The sequence below is a fragment of the Rhincodon typus genome, chromosome 38 (assembly GCF_021869965.1).
Source record: "Rhincodon typus isolate 14 chromosome 38, sRhiTyp1.1, whole genome shotgun sequence".
NCBI lineage: Eukaryota > Metazoa > Chordata > Chondrichthyes > Orectolobiformes > Rhincodontidae > Rhincodon > Rhincodon typus.
Window position 1 is genome coordinate 9,661,794 of NC_063369.1, and position 17,991 is coordinate 9,679,784.

A 17,991-nucleotide genomic window follows, 5' to 3' on the forward strand; every position below is an offset into this window, starting at 1 on the left:
GTCTTTTTCTGCGCTGTACAAGTTTATGACTCTACGTCCCATTGCTCCAGAGCTGCATTATAACATGTCCATGTAGATTGATTAAATATACTTACAAGACAAAGTCAGGCCAGTGTGTGTGTATATGTGTCATTTGCAAGTTTTACTGGTATTTCCTTCAGGGATGGGTGACATGGTTGCTTTCCTGATTTTTAATTTTAATTACAAAATAAACTTTTTGCTTGTAATTAACAGCACAAGTATACTTTTAAACGATGCGATAATTGGTAGTACAATCAATCTTGCCCACACGTGGAATGACTTAAAAGTGAACGCGCTACAGTCCTGTATGAAGTGAGATATTGATTTTTAAGAGTTAAAAGAAAGAAAAAATTAACAAAGGGGACAGAAACAAAAATGCATATAAAAAAACAATCAATTTTATTCATAGAAAAATATCCAAAATAGGAAACTGTTATTCAAAATACTTTTTAAACATTGTAAAAAATGCTTTCTATAAGAATAAAACTTTTTATGTACAGAAGTTTACATTTTACAGTGAAACCAAAGACACAGAATATTGGAAATCCGAAATAAATCAGGAAGTTCCTAATGTCTGACAAAAGGTCAATGACCTGAAACGTTAACTATCTACAGTTGCTGTGTCTAAATATTGTCTCTCTTTATGTTTTACAGTAACGTGCACCTTGAGCCAAAATGGCTTTCTGGTTATAAGCAGGAAATTGAGCCATCACTTGAGTGGATTGCTATCACAGTGGTGTTATGACACACAATTATGTAGATTTTATTCTACATCACAACCACAAGAACATGATTTAACTTAGTCACTGTAAAACAAGATGGGTTTAGTTCCCCTCTGCATTAGGAACCTTCAGCAAAAAGGTCTAGAAACATCCTATTTGTCCACCAAACTTAGTCCCCAGGTCACTAACAGAGTCCGTTTGCAGGTCAATTTGTATGCAAGTTGGAACACAGGAGTCATTTGTAAGCACAGAAAATCTTCATATGTCAGATCTTTAAAATTAAATTCCTGATTGAGAAAGCATTCGTAGGAATGAGCATGTTTGTAAATTGGGGACCCCTGTATTTTGGCAGTGTGACTTACCTTTCCTCTCGTGGTGTGGTGGTAGTGTCCCTATCTCTGAGCTAGAAGTCCTGGGTTCCAGTCCTACCCACTTCAGAGGTGTGTCAGAACAGGATGTATAAAAATGTCAGTGATGCTATAGAGATTCATTGCACCATCTGTGTCATACCTCCTTTGCTCTTCCCACAACATGACAGGAGTTTCGAAATTAAATGTACAAGGAACAGAGCACAGCAGAAAAGTCTTTTCTGCACTGTGCTGAGAGACTCTGCAAAACCTGAGTAATATTTGAAGCGAGATTGTCTAAATGATTCAGTCAGCTGCCCTTAGAAATGTATATAATGTGTATAATTTTGAACAATTAGGGTTTACAAAGGGTGGAGTCTGCTACATTAATGATAAGTCTACAGGAATTAAAATATGATGAATATGTGTTTCCAGTCACATTAAGTTGCTCAAACAGTGTTCATGTGTGACTTTAAAGTTTCCTCATGTCACAGTGGGAACAGATTTCACAGTTTCTTCTGTACCCTCTATTAATCCAAGACACCCAAGAACAAACAAAAACCATAGTATCTTCACTCAATCTACCCTACAAAGGCCCCTCAAAATTCTTTGGAACTTGGCTGTGGGTGTGTTGTGATTTGAAGAACACAACATTCAACATTTTTTCTCTCTATCCACCATCACAGACTCTTTGCTGATAATGTTTAGTCATCGATGTGACAACACTTTAACAACTGATAAACTGTGTGGTTTGTGAAGAAAAAAATCAATTGCTCTCCTGCAGTCTGAGGTACATTCCTCACCAACTTTCTGTCCTCCCTTCCCCCTCCATTCAGCATCTTACTTGAGTCAGTTGTTGTTCATATTTTGGGCAGTGCAAGCTATTGTGACCATCACGGTTGAGTCTTCTGCTCCACTCATTGGAGAGCAGAACTAACGTGTGAGTGAGAGACTGCGTATGTGTGAATGAGTGTGTGTGAGAGAGAGTGAGAGACTGTGTATGTGTGTGTGTGTGAGAGAGAGAGTGTGTGTATGAATGAGTGTGTGTGAGTGAGTGTGAGAGAAAGTGAGTGTAAGACAGTGTGAGTATGTGTGTGTGAGTGAGTGTGTAAGTGAGTGTGTGAGCGAGTGTGTGTGCATGAGAAAGTGTGTGAGAGTGTATGTTTGAGACTGTGTTTGTGTGTGAAAGAGTATGTGTGTGAGAGAGAGTATGTTTGAGAGTGTGCATGTGTTTGAGAGTGTACGTGTTTGTGTGCGTGTGTGTGTTGTATTGGGGAAGCGGTTGATGTAGGGCCTTCCTGATCTGTGTTCGTACACCTCAAAACTCAGATAGTCTTTCCCATCTTAATGTCACTGTACATTAAAACACCGTAGTCGAGATAGTGCCATCAATGTACTCAAGATAAAGGGTTTGCCTTCACATTCTCTGGTTTCTTCTCCAAAGTGAACACTCCCTGACAAGGGACTGACCTTGGCACCCTTCCTCTTTCTCTGCAGCAAGCAGATGCCACTGCCTCCTCCATCTACCCGCACTCTCTTGCCACCCTACTCCTCATGGAATTAGATGGACATTTCCCAAGGGGAACCGGGTCCGTCATAACCAATAGCTCTCTCTAAAGCACCGTGCCAACCTCCTTGGCCTGAGTAAGGTCTTAATCCTGCTGCTTGTACCTTCAGATTGGTGTGGCACGTTACATTGTCAGCCGGGCACGGTAACAAATTTGCTCATCGTAATCTTTCAGCTCAAATGAAGTATATGATACAACAGACTACCTTGAGTCCCTACCAATTTGAATTTAGCTGTAAGTCAGCTCCCATTCACTCACAAGAGCCTCGAAAGGATGTGGTCAGTGAAGATGCTTCATGCCCAGTCGAGTGGCTCTCAAGATTCTGGATGTATGGTCTGTAGGCACTTTGGAAGATCATCCCTCTTGTAAAGATTTGTGTACGAGCTTGCTATGTCCCCATGTGATGGGATGTCTGCAGTACTGAAATCAGCAGAGATCCCAGAGTCTGACATCAGAAGGTAATTTCTGTCACTCTCCAATTTGAACCTTAATGGATTCAGGTAAAGTAATCGTCCACTGGGATCATACTTAGCATAGTCAAAAGCTATCCGTGCCTCAGGACTCCCTGTCTCAATCCCACTCGACAGCGATGACTGACGCGAGATGCAGTCTTGCTGCGAAGAGTTCTCTCCGATGGAAGACATGACGTCCTCCGAACCCGGTCTGGAACTCTCGAACAACAACTTCAAAGGCATCTCTTCCTCCGAGACATCATTGCTGCTCTGCTCGAGACTGCAGGTGTCAGACAGGGAGGGGCGACCGGGGAAGAAATTCTGATTCAAGACAACATAGACCTCCCTGGCGTCGGGTGCTTCCAGTGGTCCTTCTTCCATCAGGCCTTCATCCCGCTGCAGCTTGAATGGGTTGGGCCTGGACACCAGGAAGCTTCGCTCGCCCAGGAAGACCTCCTGATGCTTGATTGCAGGCAGACCGGGAGGAAACATCTTTGTCTCAGACAGGATCTCCAGCGTGGTGGCTGGCTCATCGGTGCTGAAGAACTGTAGATTCCACCAGATTTGTGCGCTGCTCCGATTGAGCCACTCCTGTAGAGGCAAACAAAATTGTGGTCGGTGAGAGGACTGATTGGTATTGGTGAGAAAGATCATTCCAAAGAAGGAATCGACATTTCACCACGCACCCCCCCCCCCCCCCCCACCAACGTCTCACATGAAGTCCTCCAACAGCTTCCTAAATTATTCCAAGGTTTCTCTCAGTATTGCTTCACCCAATGCTACTTCCCACTAGCAGGCCTCCCCTTCCATACATTGCAGGCTTATAGAGTAACCTTTACATCTACACAGCCAACAGAAGTTAGGGTTGGAGCTGAGAAGGTTGAGGGATCCGTCTGAGCCCCACACAAATTATGAGTGGTATAGGTTCGGTCAGTGGGAGGGAATAAAATATAACAAAGAATTGCAGACGCTTGAAATCGAGACAAACAAGGGCAGAAATTTCCAGAGAGAACCAGGAGGTCTGGCAGCCTCTGTGGAGAGAGAAACACAGAGTTGTCATTTCAATTCTACTTCTGAACGGTCACTGGAACCTGAAACGTTAACTGTTCCTCTTCCTATGGATGCTGCCAGACCTGCTGAGATTCTCCCACAATCTCTGTTTCAATAGGAAAAAAACTGTTCCCCTTAGTAAAGGGATTAATTACCAGAAGGCATAGATTCACAGTAATGGGCTGGAAGATTGGAGGGCATTAAGAATTTGTATCTGGAAGGCACTTTGTGAAAGGTTGGGAGAGGCAGGAACCAAGACAATTTTAATAAATATTTAGATGAACACTTGAAAAGCCGTAGCACACAAGCATATGGACCAAGTGCTGGGAAACTGGGTTAGAATAGACATGTGCTTGCTAATAGAATCCCTACAGTTTGGAAGCAGTCCATTTGCCCAACAAGTCCACACTGACTCTCTGAACAGCATCCAAACCAGACTCACCTCCTACCCTATCCCTGTAATCCTGTATTTCTAATGGCAAATCCATCTAATCTACGCATCCCTGGACACTACGGGGCAATTTAGCATGGTGATCTAACCTGCACGTCTTTGGACTGTGGGAGAAAACCAGAGCACGGGGAGAATGTGCAAACTCCACACAGTCACCTGAGGCTGGAATCAAACCCAAGTCGCTGGCGCTGTAAGGCAGCAGTGCTAACCACTGAGCCACTGTGCCATCCATGCTTGATGACCAGTGCTGACTCAATGGGCTGAAGGGCCTCGTTCCGTACTGTAAGACTTGATGACTTTGTGACCTTGCAAAGCACTTAGTGGCCAACTGGGTGCAATTGTGGTGTAGGCACTGTTGAGAATGGAGGAACAACGGCAACCATTTTGAACACAGCAAGCTCCCACAAAACAGTGTCATCGCGACCAGAATATCTGCTTTTGTGACGTTGGATAATTGTCTCTCAACCAATCGGGAGGCTGCAGAGAACCCCGCTGAACTCCGAATGGTACCATAGGGTCAGTGCAAAAGCAGATGACCCTCAGTTTTACCTCTCTGTGAAACTGGTGGGCTTAGGAGCCCATCTATGTCCAGGACGCTTGGGAACAACATAACCAACCAATCCTTCCATCCCATATCCAGTGATCATTTGCTTTGCCCATGTCTACTCAAGCTGATACCAAAGGTGCCAAACTAAACCAGAAGGATTAAATGTGGTCATGGAACCATATTCCACAGGACTCAGCATGAGAAAAGAGACGCTAGCTTTTAGTCTTCTAAAATGTTCAAGAATTTGAATGTGAAGCTACAAAAGAATGCAGAGATTACAATGTGTTTTAAAGCTGTGTTTTACCTGGAAATTACCCCTGTACACAGTGAACAATCCATCAAACATGTTCTCAGGGGAGGGCACCAGAGGCCAAATCTTTTCCTTGATCATTCTGTAAAGGAAAAAAAAAGATTCAGTTGGTGTTGAATTTAGGTAATTTTTAAAAAATTCATTCACAGGATGAGGGTGTTGCTGGCCAGGCAACATTTATTGCCCATCCCTAATTGCCCAGATTACGGTTCAGAGTCAATCATATTGCTGTGGGTCTGGAGTCACATGTTGGCCAGACCAGGTAAGGATGGCAGTTCCCTTCCCTAAAGGACATTAGTGAACCAGATGGGCTTTTCCTGACAATTGACAATGGGTTCACTGTCATCATTAGATTCTCAATTACAGATATTTTTAAAATTGAATTCAAATTCCACCATCTGCCATGGCGGGATTTGAACCCAGGTCCCGAGAACAATATCTGGGTCTCTGGATTTACAGTCCAGCAACAATGCCACTAGGCCATCACTTCCCCTATTGTGTTATTATCTAATGATGTGGCAATATTTCCTTGTACACATCAATGAAGTGTGTTAGTAATGGATCCCTTCCCATTGTTTTTGTACCAAGCATTTTGAGATGAAGGACGGTTCCATCAGATGCACTTTCGGTCATCCTGAATGGACCATAAGACTTTGGCTCCTGTTGTTTCCCTTGTGCCTATCTCACTAAACTGGTGGTATTTCTATGTGAGACTGCCAATGGGTTCTAAACTCCAGAGAGCTCAGTGCTTGTTTCTCTGGAGTCCAGAAGATGGTTCTAAAGCCACTTCTTGCACCCATAATGGGTTAAGGTTTATCTTCACTACATTTGGATCAGGTCTTGGAGATGAAGGGACCTGCTCAACTCTTTATCTTTAATTCCCACGGGAACAGGAGGAGACCATTCTGTCCTCCATTCCCCCACCCCACCATTCAACTACAGAATGGCTGACCTTGACGTCAATCCCACTTTCCTGCACCATTCCCATATCCTTTACTGTCATTAGCCTCCAGAAATATAACAATCTCTATCTTGAACTTGCCCCATGACTGAGCTTCCGCAGTTCTCTGATGTAGAGAATTTCAATGGTTCACTACCCTCTGAGTGAAGACATTCCTCCTCAATCAGTCCAAATTAACCTGCTCTTTCTCCTGAGATTATGTCACCTGGATCTAGAGCTCTAAGCCAGGAGAAATCATCCCATTCATATCCAGCTGCTCACTCCTTGTGAGGATTTTACATGTTTCACTGTTACTGCCTCTCTGTTTGTCCTTTGAGATACTGCCATAGGATCATAGAATCCCTACAGAGTGGAAACAGGCCATCAAGTCCACACTGACCCTCCCACCTCCTTACTGTATCCCTATAACCTTGCATTTCCCATGGCTAATCCATCCCTGGACCTCTACAGGACAATTTAGCACGGCCAATCCACCTAACCTGCACATCTTTGAACTGTGGGAGGAAACCAGAGCACCTTGAGGAAATCCAGGCAGTCACAGGGAGAATGTGCAACACAGACAGCTGCCTAAGGGTGGAACTGAACCCCAGTCCCTGGTGCTGTAAGACAGTAGTGCTAACCACTGAGCCACTGTACTGATCTCTTGCATCTGCCTGAAAACAGGCTTTGGTTAATAATTCAACTGAGAGACAGCACCTCTGGCAGCACTGAATTGGAGGGCCTGCCAGGATTGAGTACTCAGTTCTCTGAAGAGGGACATGAGCCTTCAACCTTCTGATTGAGAGGCAGCCGTGCTACCAGCTTGAGTCGCATTCGTTTATCACCATGTATTGAATTCTTAACCCTTTCTCTTCCTTTATCCCAAATGCAACAAATTGCTTGATTAATTATTAGATTAACTCTGCCAACAGAAAAAGCCGGTTACCTGCGGTGGGTCATAAGGATGGTCAGAAACAGCAACATAACGATCATGACAAGGACTAAGGACAAGCTGAGAATCAGCGGATCCAAGTCTGGAAAACAGTAAAAAAAAAGCAGCTTGTGAATTATTCAAAGTTCTCAACAATGCGTCCTCCTACTGTTTTCTTCAACATGGTATCTATGGGGAACTGCTGGGGTAGAATATCATGTCCAACATTCATATCAGTACTGATTAAAAGGGTAATAGTGTTCTCTTTAAGCTTTTGCATAAAATGAAATTTCCACTTCTTTTAAACATTTTAATTTTTAAGATATAATTTGCTTGGAGCCAGTATTTTGATTATTAACTTTGTGTACATTTGCGTAATCCAGATCTCAGTGAAGTTTATCATTACCAATGGCATTTTGACTTGATGTTTGGCCATGTTAACCCAGATGGCCTCTCAGCCTGCTCTTTGAACCCAATTGCACTTTGAACTCAACCTAATGTTGGACTCTGCTGGACTCTCCCAATCACATAATGCTCTTGATCCTTCTGTGGGAATCCTCGGGCCCACATTCAATGACCACTTCAATTTAATTATTCAAATGATGGCAATGCTAAGGTTATGGTGACATGGGCCCAGATATTTCAACGGCCAGAGAGTTGCTGGAGCAACACAGACTGGAGTTGTACGTCAGGATCCTGCAGAATCCCACACACAGCTCCAGCCATGGAATCCGCTCTGTGGCGAGAATCCTCTGAGAAAGCTCATTAAAGTTGGGTGGTTCAGAAAGGGCGAATATAACCCTTTATTTCCTGTTAGACCAGACTCAGGTTTCTTTGTTTAAAACATTTATTCATACATGCATGGGAGATGTACACATCCAGAAATGGCATACAGGTCAAATCTTTGTTGACAGAACAAAGGTTTTGTACTATTTTTACACCGAGCAAGCTTCCAATCAATTATTCCTGCAAATGATCGTTTCCAATCAAAAAAAATACATTTTACTAACCCCTATGTCTGCCCAACCATGTTCGCATAGTTTACATTCCAGATCAGTACACATAACTATATTATCCAACTACTTCAAACTAATTCACATGATTATATTATCCAGTTGTTTCATGATATGGCCACATCTCAAACTGTTAGGACGTACTTTGTGATTACAGAAAACTTACACTGTCTAATTTCCTTTTCAGTTTTAGACTTATTTTGGACCAGGCCAGATGCCCTCAAAATATCTTTAGAAGGTAGCCTAGACCCTAACTTTTACTTATTTGTAGAATCCCTACAATGTGGAAGCATCATGTCCACACTGAACTTCAAACAGTATCCCACCCAGTCCCACTCCCCTGCCTTATCCTATTTTTGTAACCTTGCATTTTCCCATGTCTAACCCAGCCAGTCTGTACACCCCTGGACATTCTGGGCAATTTTTTAGCATGGCCAATCCACCTAATCTCTACATCTTTGGACTATGAGAGGAAACCCACGCAGACACATGGAGAATGTGCAAATTCCGCACAGACAGTCGCCCAAAGGTGGAATCGAACACAGGTCCCTGGTGCTGTGAGGCAGTAGTGCTAACCACGGAGCCACCGTGCCATTATTTTGGAGGCAAATATAAAGTGTCAAGTTCCAGTTGCAATGCGACTGATCAAACTGCTCAATGTCAAGCAAAACACAATTTATTTAAACACTGTAGTTAAAATACAACTAAAGAAAAAGGAATTTAGAATAGCAACTTTATTGGAAAGCTTAACTGAATAATAGCTACTATAACTTTTACTAATTAACTGTTCTAATACAGTAACATCCCATAAGCACAGCCCTTGGCCAAAAGGAAAACCCAAAAAAAATAGATTTGTCTCACGGGTAACCCAGTAGCAGAGAGAATCCCCAGCTTCTAGCTGTAACTGAGAGAGTGAAAAGGTAGCTTCTGTTGAGTTCCCTTTTAGGAGATTCCTACGCACTTGATACAAATGCAATACGCCAACTTCTGTGAATAGCCACAGTTTACTTAAGCAAGTACAAGCTTTGGAGGATCGCTTAACAATCTTCGCAGGGCTTGCGGAGCCGTGTCAAGCGATGCTCTCTGTAAGGGAACCGTCCTCCCTTTATATAGGTTTTTACAGCACAGTCAGACATGCATACAAGATACAATTTTTTTCTCCCCCATAATCACGTAACTTAATCATCTAACAGTAAAAACAAAGGTTAGCTGCCGAAAAACAATGTGTAAGACGAGGTAGTGCCTTATCCTTTTAGCGTTTATAGAGAGCAGAGTATAATTAGATTATCACCTTTTGTCTGCGAGATCTTTTTAGCCTTAGTTCAACATTTACAGACAGCAGTGTATAATTAGATCACCCCATTTTGTCTGCGAGACAGGGGCGCCCACGAAGCACCTAATTTCTTATGTGTCAGCAGAACAGATATTAACCCTTTAACATTTCATTCCTTCCTTTTATCATTCCATGATAACCAACTAAATGGGGGCTGAGAAAGGCGCCGCCAGCTTATTCGTAAGAATCTTACAGCCAGTATTTAAACAAGTTATTAACACACAACATACAATGATTAGAACAACAAAAATTACTAGCCCATGCAGTAGATAGGATCCCCAGGATCCTCCCAGTAGCCACTCTAGCCAGTCATCTCCTTTACCTTGTCTGAAATCATCCAATTGTTTTTTAATAGACTGGATGGCGTGGGTTATGTTGAATGATTCGTCCGTAACATGGGTGATGTATTTGTCTCCTACTATTGTACAAACTCCCCCTTGTTGAGCCAGCTGATAGTCCACTGCATACCGGGTTTGCTGAGCATAGAGCCGAAGTTCAGCTAATTCTTGATTTACTGCTTCCAATGCCAACGTTGTGCTATTTTCCAGGGCGGTGAGTCCACATATAAGGTAGTTTAGGTTTTTAGCAGACACCACCCCTGAGGAGCCTCCCAAAGTGACAGTTCCCAGGAAGCCATGTCCCAAGGAAGAGCCCAGGGTTACTGGATCCTGCCAGTCGGCGCAAAACTCCTTGCTTATGAAGCGTGTGACAATTCGTCGTCGAGTATATGCTCGTTGGGGACAAGGGACCATGAGATGCCCAATGGTCCCAACAGCAAATAGCACCGGCAAAGTTGGAGTAGCAGTAGAAAAGGTCCCATTGAGAAGGAAAACGAATCCCTTCTTAGCACGGTAGCAGGTAACGGACTCACGGACTATCTTGTAACTATTCCAGGACGATTGACCCTTAAATGGTTGGAAGTCTGAGGAGTGAAACGGAAACATCCCATATCCCATTTCTACATGGGTGCCATTACAACTCCCACAAGTCCAATGTATGCCTGAAGTCATGTTTACCGGTTTTGATTCCAAACAGGGGCAGTTCAATAGCCCTCCTTTAGTTGCACAAGTCTGTTTTACACACTGATGGGGCCAGGAAGCATCATGGGGATGGTTGGTGACGTTTACTAAGGCACATACACAATAACTTCCAGTACCATTAAAACAAAGCGGATAGCTGTTAGGATCCGTACAGTTGGCCCCTTCCTTCCCAGACTTAGGTTTAGTGCCTGTACAATTAGAGGGGCCGTTACTTATCAATTCTACACATTTACCCTGCACACCCCTGCTCCAGGTTCCTCTCTTCCCTTGGCAAGGCTCACCAGAATAATCTACTTCATAGAGTTGGTGAGGGTTCCATCCTGGGGTTGCTACAAACAAAGCTTCTACAGATTGTGCTAGCGGATAACACACTGTTCGATTACCATGCAGTGGGATATGTGTCTTATAAAACAAATTGTCCTCCAACCCACTCACAGTCAGAACAATACTTAGTTCAATGATTATTTTCAAGATGGTGAGGGAACCCATCGTTTACAGTCACTTAGGTGGATCCAGCAATTCTGCCCTTTGACTTTAAGCGCAGTCAAAGTCTGGAGAAGTATTTGGAATGGTCCTTTCCACCTGGGTCCGAGCTTGGGGCGATCCCAGTCTTTGATTAGCACGAGGTCTCCTGTTTGTAGTCTGGGAGGTTCATTCTGGTCGTCTGAGCTCTGATCCGTCACTTGTGATGGTGGTCCGAAGGAGTGCTTTACCTGTGAATGAAGAAACTTTAGAGACGATGTTAGCTGCTGAAAATATCTTTGCATTTCCTCTCCCATAATATTTAAGTCTACGTGGGTAGGTGGGTCTGCGTCGGCATCCCAAGGAGTCCTACTGGGTTGGCCATAAATTATTTCTGCGGCCGAGAGTCCAGTAGTGAAGTGGGGCGTTATTCTCATGTGGTACAGAGCTAAAGGCAAAACCTTTAGCCAGTTAAGGCCGGTTTCGGATGTTAGCTTAGTCAATTTAGTTTTGAGAGTTCCGTTAGCTCTTTCCACTATCCCTGCTGCCCTGGGGGTGGTGGGCACAGTGGAATTGTTCTTGGATGTGTAACACCTCACATAGTTCTTTGTTGATTTTCCCTACAAAGTGGGGGCCATTGTCTGAACTAATCTGTCGAGGCACTCCAAACCTCGGTATGATCTCTGTCAGTAGTAATTTTACCACCGTTGAGGCTTTATTATTAGTGGTTGGAAAGGCTTCAATCCATCTGCTAAATACATCAACAATAACAAGACAATACTTATAGCAATGTATACACGACAGTTGAATGAAATCAAGCTGAATACATACAAATGGGCCGCCTGGCAAGGGTGTTTCCCTGTTACGCACCGCATTCCTTGGACGCCATTATTTTGCTGACATGTCAGACATAACCTGACACGCTTCTGGGCTGCCTCAGCCAATCGGGGGTGCCACCAGGTACGTAACATGATATTACTCATTCCCTCCTTGCCAAGGTGGGTATCAGTATGAAGACAGTCAATAAGCATTGGTAACAAAGCATCAGGTATACACACTTGGCCAACTGGAGTGATCCAGAGACCTCTTGACGCAGAGTGCGAACACCCATGTGTCTTCCACATGTCTTTTTCTGAGTCGGGGCGTCCCCCTGTAAACGCTGCACAGTGACAATGTCTGGTATGCCCGTTGTTTTTGAGGCAGGTGAGCGATTTAACGCCTGCCGGTTCATAGAGGACACAATAGAATTGCGTGCTGTTGCAGCGTCTTTGGCAGCTCGATCAGCTCTGGCATTGCCTTTGCTGATATCCGTATTGTCCATTACATGGGCCGCACATTTGATTATGGCCAATTGCTTGGGGAGGAGGATGGCTTTGAGGAGATTTTGGACGTATAGTGAGTTCTGAATAGGTGTCCCTGAGGAGGTCAGAAATCCGCGCTGCGACCATAGCTGGCCGAAGTCATGGGCCACGCCAAAGACGTATCGTGAGTCTGTGTCTATATTTACCGATTTTCCTGTAGCCAGGGTACAAGCCCGTGTTAAAGCAAAGAGCTCTGCTTTCTGAGCAGATACCAGAGGATCGAAGGAGGCGTATTCTAAAGTGATTGTGTGGTTGGGTGGTTAGGGCACTAGGCGGAATTTGCCAATCCTCCTCCTGGTCATCGGTGTCATTATTTTGGAACAATATTGGCAAACCAGACATGTCAGGAGGTACCTCCATTTTATTCCCACATGATAAACCGGCTTGGCATTTCAACCCTGATTCCTTATTTTGCCTCTCCTTTCTCAATCTTTCATGTTCTGTTTTACTCATATTATAATCCTCATACTGCCACTTTAACACCTCCCACAACTTAGGGTTTCCCTCATGATCACATACTCTAATCCCTCTCCGATGTGCATTATTCTCCCAGCTGGCCTGTTTAGATTTATTCGTTATTTCCTCAGCAGTCTTTCTCCACGTGGATATTAAAGTTTTCCATTTTGTCCCCGTATTACGTTTCCAAATTGCCTCTTCCGCTTTTATGCATTTATCTACGTCCCAAGTTCCCCCATTGGCCAAATTTCATTTCCCAATTTCTTATTTAGGCACGCCGACAGATGTCTGAACCGTTCTTCATTTTCGGGGTCATCCCGACATAACCGATGTAAAGGGGTTCCAACACCCGACTTATCCAACATCTGTCCCATTCAAATGCTTCTACTTCTTACTTATTTCTATATACTAGTCCAGTGTCCTTGGTCTCCTCACCCACTTCAGGGTCCTGACCTTCAGGTGAGGGATTTCCCCTCTTAACAACCGGTCTAAGGCAGGGTGGTTGAGACAGGCACTGTAGTTATCTTTTACCTTCAGTACTACGTTCCAGGGACTCGAACCCTGGTATTGGAGGACTCTAACCTCCGAAGTCCTGACACTTACAGTTGGGAGGACTCTAACCCCCGAATTCCCAGTGCTCACAGTTAGGAGGACTCTAACCCCCGAATTCCCAATACTTACGGTTAGGAGGACTCTAACCTCCGAATTCCAGGGGGACTCTAACCTCCCTGAGACGAACTCGTCAGCGTACAAGTGCGTAGGTTATCTCGGAGATTCCGTCACTACAGAGTTCTAGGGGACGAGGGGTCGACTGGGTGATAGGTTAATGAGAGAGATCAAGGTAAATCTTACCTTGTGGGCCCATCTGTCTCACGTCACCATCACACAGGCGATCGGAATCCCATTGCTACCAACAAATGTTGAGTTCCCTTTTAGGAGATTCCTACGCACTTGATACAAATGCAATACGCCAACTTCTGTGAATAGCCACAGTTTACTTAAGCTAGTACAAGCTTTGGAGGATCACTTAACAATCTTCGCAGGGCTTGCAGAGCCGTGTCAAGCGATGCTCTCTGTAAGGGAACCGTCCTCCCTTTATATAGGTTTTTACAGCACAGTCAGACATGCATACAAGATACAATTTTTTTCTCCCCCATAATCACGTAACTTAATCATCTAACAGTAAAAACAAAGGTTAGCTGCCGAAAAACAATGTGTAACAATCCTTTTAGCATTTACAGAGTGCAGAGTGTAATTAGATTATCACCTTTTGTCTGCGAGATCTTTTTAGCCTTAGTTCAACATTTACAGAGAGCAGAGTATAATTAGATTGCCCCATTTTGTCTGCGAGACAGGGGCGCCCACGAAGCACCTAATTTCTTATATGTCAGCAGAACAGATATTAACCCTTTAACATTTCACTTCTACTTCTTCAACTCCACAACAGTAACGGCTTAAAGTTAAACCTAAAAACTAAGAAAAAACCCCACAAAGTCCGGTCTGTAACAGCTGACCACACCCAGCCAGGCTGCTTCTATTGACCTAACTTTTCAAAAAACCCAAGGCCTCACAAGCTATTTACTTTCTTTACAAACAGCTTGGAGCCTTTCATTCAGTCACTGTTTTAAGACAAAAACCCAGGAGAATACCACCTCTCGTTCAATCACTCTTTAAAAAGAAAGGACAAAATAACTTTTAAAGCCACTGCATCGTCACAGGCGGACACCCAAGTTTAGCGGACACCCAGGAAGTGTTAGAGGTTGAAAAACCTACTTTAACTCCTGGGTAACTATTAAACTGACCGCTCCTGTTTCACCACAGACATCCCATTCCCCACAACTACGCATTCCCCCCAAGTCGGACCTCTGATAATCAACCTGCAGCAGCGCGCCCTCACCCTCCATCTGACAGAACAACCCCTTCCCACTAGCCAAACCCCACCTAATCCCCCATTCCCCCAACCCCACACCCCGGCCAGGCCCCTCCTGGGCCAGACAGCCTTCATCCACTGGTCAGACCCCACAGTGACTGAAAATGACAGAATTCCAGAGTCATGCAGCATAGAAGAGGCCCTTGGGCCCATTAAGTTTGTGCCGATCTATCTACTCTCATTTAACTTTCCAGCACTTGGCCCTTAGCTTGGAAGGTTATGACATTTCAAGTGCTCATCCACAACTTTTTAAAGGTTGTGAGGTTTCCTGCCTCTCCTACCCTCCTAGATAGTGAGGGATAGAATTCGCGCTCTCTATCTCTCTGCCTCTCTTTGTTCTGACACCCCTTTTCAATCCTGTTTTGTTATCTACCTCTTCCTTTTAAAGCAAAGAAGGTCTGGGGGTTTATTTCTTCATTCACTGGATGAGGTGCAGCATTAATTTCCCATCCCTAATTGCCCAGAGAGCAGTTGAGAGTCAACCACATTGCTGTGAGTCACACATAGGCAAGACCATGTAAGGAAGGCAGTTTCCTTCCCTAAAGGAGGACATTATTGAACCAAATGGGTTTTTTTTCCTGACAGTCAACAATGGGTTTCATGGTCATCATTAGATCTTAACTCTGGATTTTCTTTTCCATTGAATTCAAATTCCACCATCTGCTGTGGTGTGATTTGAACCTGGGTCTCTGTATTAACAGTGCAGCGATAATTCCACTAGGCCATCACCTCCCCATGGATACTCCACTGCAGTATACGGCAGGACGGTGCTGCCCAAGGTTCTAATTTTTCAGTGAGATCTTCAGCTGAGACTCCATCCAATCTTTCAATTGGATGTAAAGGACGCCTATTACATAACAGAGCAGGGATGCTATTCCCAATGGCCTGGCCAATATTTGATCCTCAGGGAACAACACAAAAATTGATGATCTGGTTATTATTAGAGCTTAGGACCGAAGCAACTGCAGGCAGGATCACAAGGATAGCCTTGATTAAAATATGAAATTTTCACAAGGAAGCACAATGTTACAACAGGGACTAAACGGCAGAAAGAGATGTTCCAATGGTGGGAAATATGAGTAACATCTCATCAATTCGCCAAAAGTTTTTTATAATAGAGGGCAAAAACTGACATCAAGAAGCTGCATTTTGACACAACCACAGGCTGAGGCAAGCCCAGCAAACCCATGTGGAATAACAAAACCCTCTGCACTGAAATCACCCCTCTACCTAAAGACATTGAATCCAGGCAACTGATTCAGAATTAGTTGACAGTTGCGTAATAATTTCACCGATTAAACATGAAAGGACACCTTCAGAGTTTCCATCTTGGGCAGGCAATGGGGCCAGCCTCAGGAATCCACAAATGGATTCATTTCAACATCTGCTTTGGAGCAGCTTAAGAAAGTGAAAGAACATGGATCAATAATAGCAAAGAAGGAGAGGCTCTGTCTTTCCCTGGGGTTCTCTCATCTTCTCAGAAGGCAGCACTCTCGGCGAAAAAGCAAACTCGGGAAAAATGTCCTATCATTGAGATTTCAGATGTCTACAAATGTTGTCACTGCTGAGAACACCAGTCAACAATGAAACAACTCTGGTCTCAGGTAAGACATAACCTTTCATGTACTCAAACGGACTTATCAACCATATAACCTTTATAATCCTCTCTGCACCAGGCATGCTCTCCTCCAATTGGTCAGAAAAGGCAGAGACAATACTGTTACCTGAATCTGTAATGGCAGACACAGGCTTGGACCATGCTGTCCAGTAGCCATCTATGGACACTCCATCAGGCTTTGCGCGGATACTGACAAGGTACTCAGTCTGAGATTCAAGCTTCAAAATGATGCATTCTGTCTTCCCTTTGATGGTCTCCACCTGCACAAATAAAAGAAGGTTATATTGTTATATGTTGCACAGTTGAGGAGCTCATGATAATCATTCATTTGGATCTTGGCGGGGGTTTGGTGTTCATTGGTATGGTGACAATTGCATGATGGTACTACTCCGAAAACAGAATGGAGATGATTGGATAATTCCCCCCAGCCAATCACACCGCTGTACATGATTGAGATTGAGCTCTACCCTCACCATTTGTGCCATCCTCCATTTGCTGCATTTTAATGGAGAAATAATCCTGCTGCTATTGGGAGGCTGAACCCTTTCAAGTTTAACAACATCTTTCCTATAGCACTTGCTGCGTAAAGATGTCTTTGCCCTTCTTGTCGCATTTGCTTCTTTTACCAGTCATTTTAAACCAGTGTCTTGTGGTTCTTTATCCTTTTGCTGACAAGGACTCTATCTATTCTGTCCTAAATCCTAATGGTTTGGAACACCTCTATGAAATTTCCCCTAAACCTACTCTTCTGTAAGGGGAACTGTGCCCAGCTCCTCCAATCTATCCTTCCTCCTGGGAACCAATATCATTAACCTTAACCATCCCTCTAAATGTCTTCATATCCTTCCTAACATGCTGTGCCCAATGGCAGACACAATACTCTAGCTGAGCCTCAGCCAGCGTTTCCTGCAGGTTAACTGGGAAGGATTTCTCGAGATCAGCTAGGAATGGAGAGGAAGAGTCTTTCGGTCAAGCATCGGGCCGTGGACTCTCTTACCTTTTGCACATTGGAACCACCTGACGAAAAGTTGACTTCATACAACAGAGAATTTTCCAAGTACTTCAGCTGAGGTGCTGACCATTTCACATGCAGTTGGCCAGGCTTCCCAGTCCGTTGCACTGTCACGTTGGATGGTGGATCTAAGACAACTGAGGGAAGAAAACTTGAGATTTATTTTTGTCCCTTGTGTATTATGAATGCAGGAACAGGAGGACTCCATTCAACCCCTTGACTCTGTTCCACCCAAGATTCAATGAGATCACGGCCGAGTTAAAGGAGATGTGAAACTGGGGAGCATTTGATTCCCAAGGCACTTTTCAATGAAAAACATGGATGTTTCATGTTTCGCTTTCCAACATTCTATCCTCAAATAATGTCAACACCAAACAGATTGGCCGAGCATTCGGAGCTCTGCTTGTGGTGAGATATTGATGGACTC

At 44.0% G+C, this 17,991-nt stretch overlaps 1 protein-coding gene across 2 annotated transcripts in view; it reads right to left on the reverse strand.

Moving 5' to 3' along the window:
- Positions 1-397: 397 nt before the first annotated feature.
- Positions 398-17,991, reverse strand: part of epor (erythropoietin receptor) — a 33,770-nt gene continuing 16,176 nt past the window's right edge. The window contains exons 4-8 of one of the 2 annotated variants that reach the window (XM_048617990.1): positions 17,550-17,701; positions 16,659-16,812; positions 7,355-7,442; positions 5,463-5,550; positions 398-3,701 (exon numbers count right to left, since the gene is read on the reverse strand). In XM_048617990.1, coding sequence (XP_048473947.1) covers positions 2,973-3,701; positions 5,463-5,550; positions 7,355-7,442; positions 16,659-16,812; positions 17,550-17,701 — 1,211 coding nt within the window. In that variant the 3' untranslated portion in view covers positions 398-2,972. Of the gene's footprint in view, positions 3,702-5,462; positions 5,551-7,354; positions 7,443-10,007; positions 14,919-16,658; positions 16,813-17,549; positions 17,702-17,991 lie in introns of those variants that run through there. The other variant, XM_048617988.1, reaches the window with a different exon arrangement.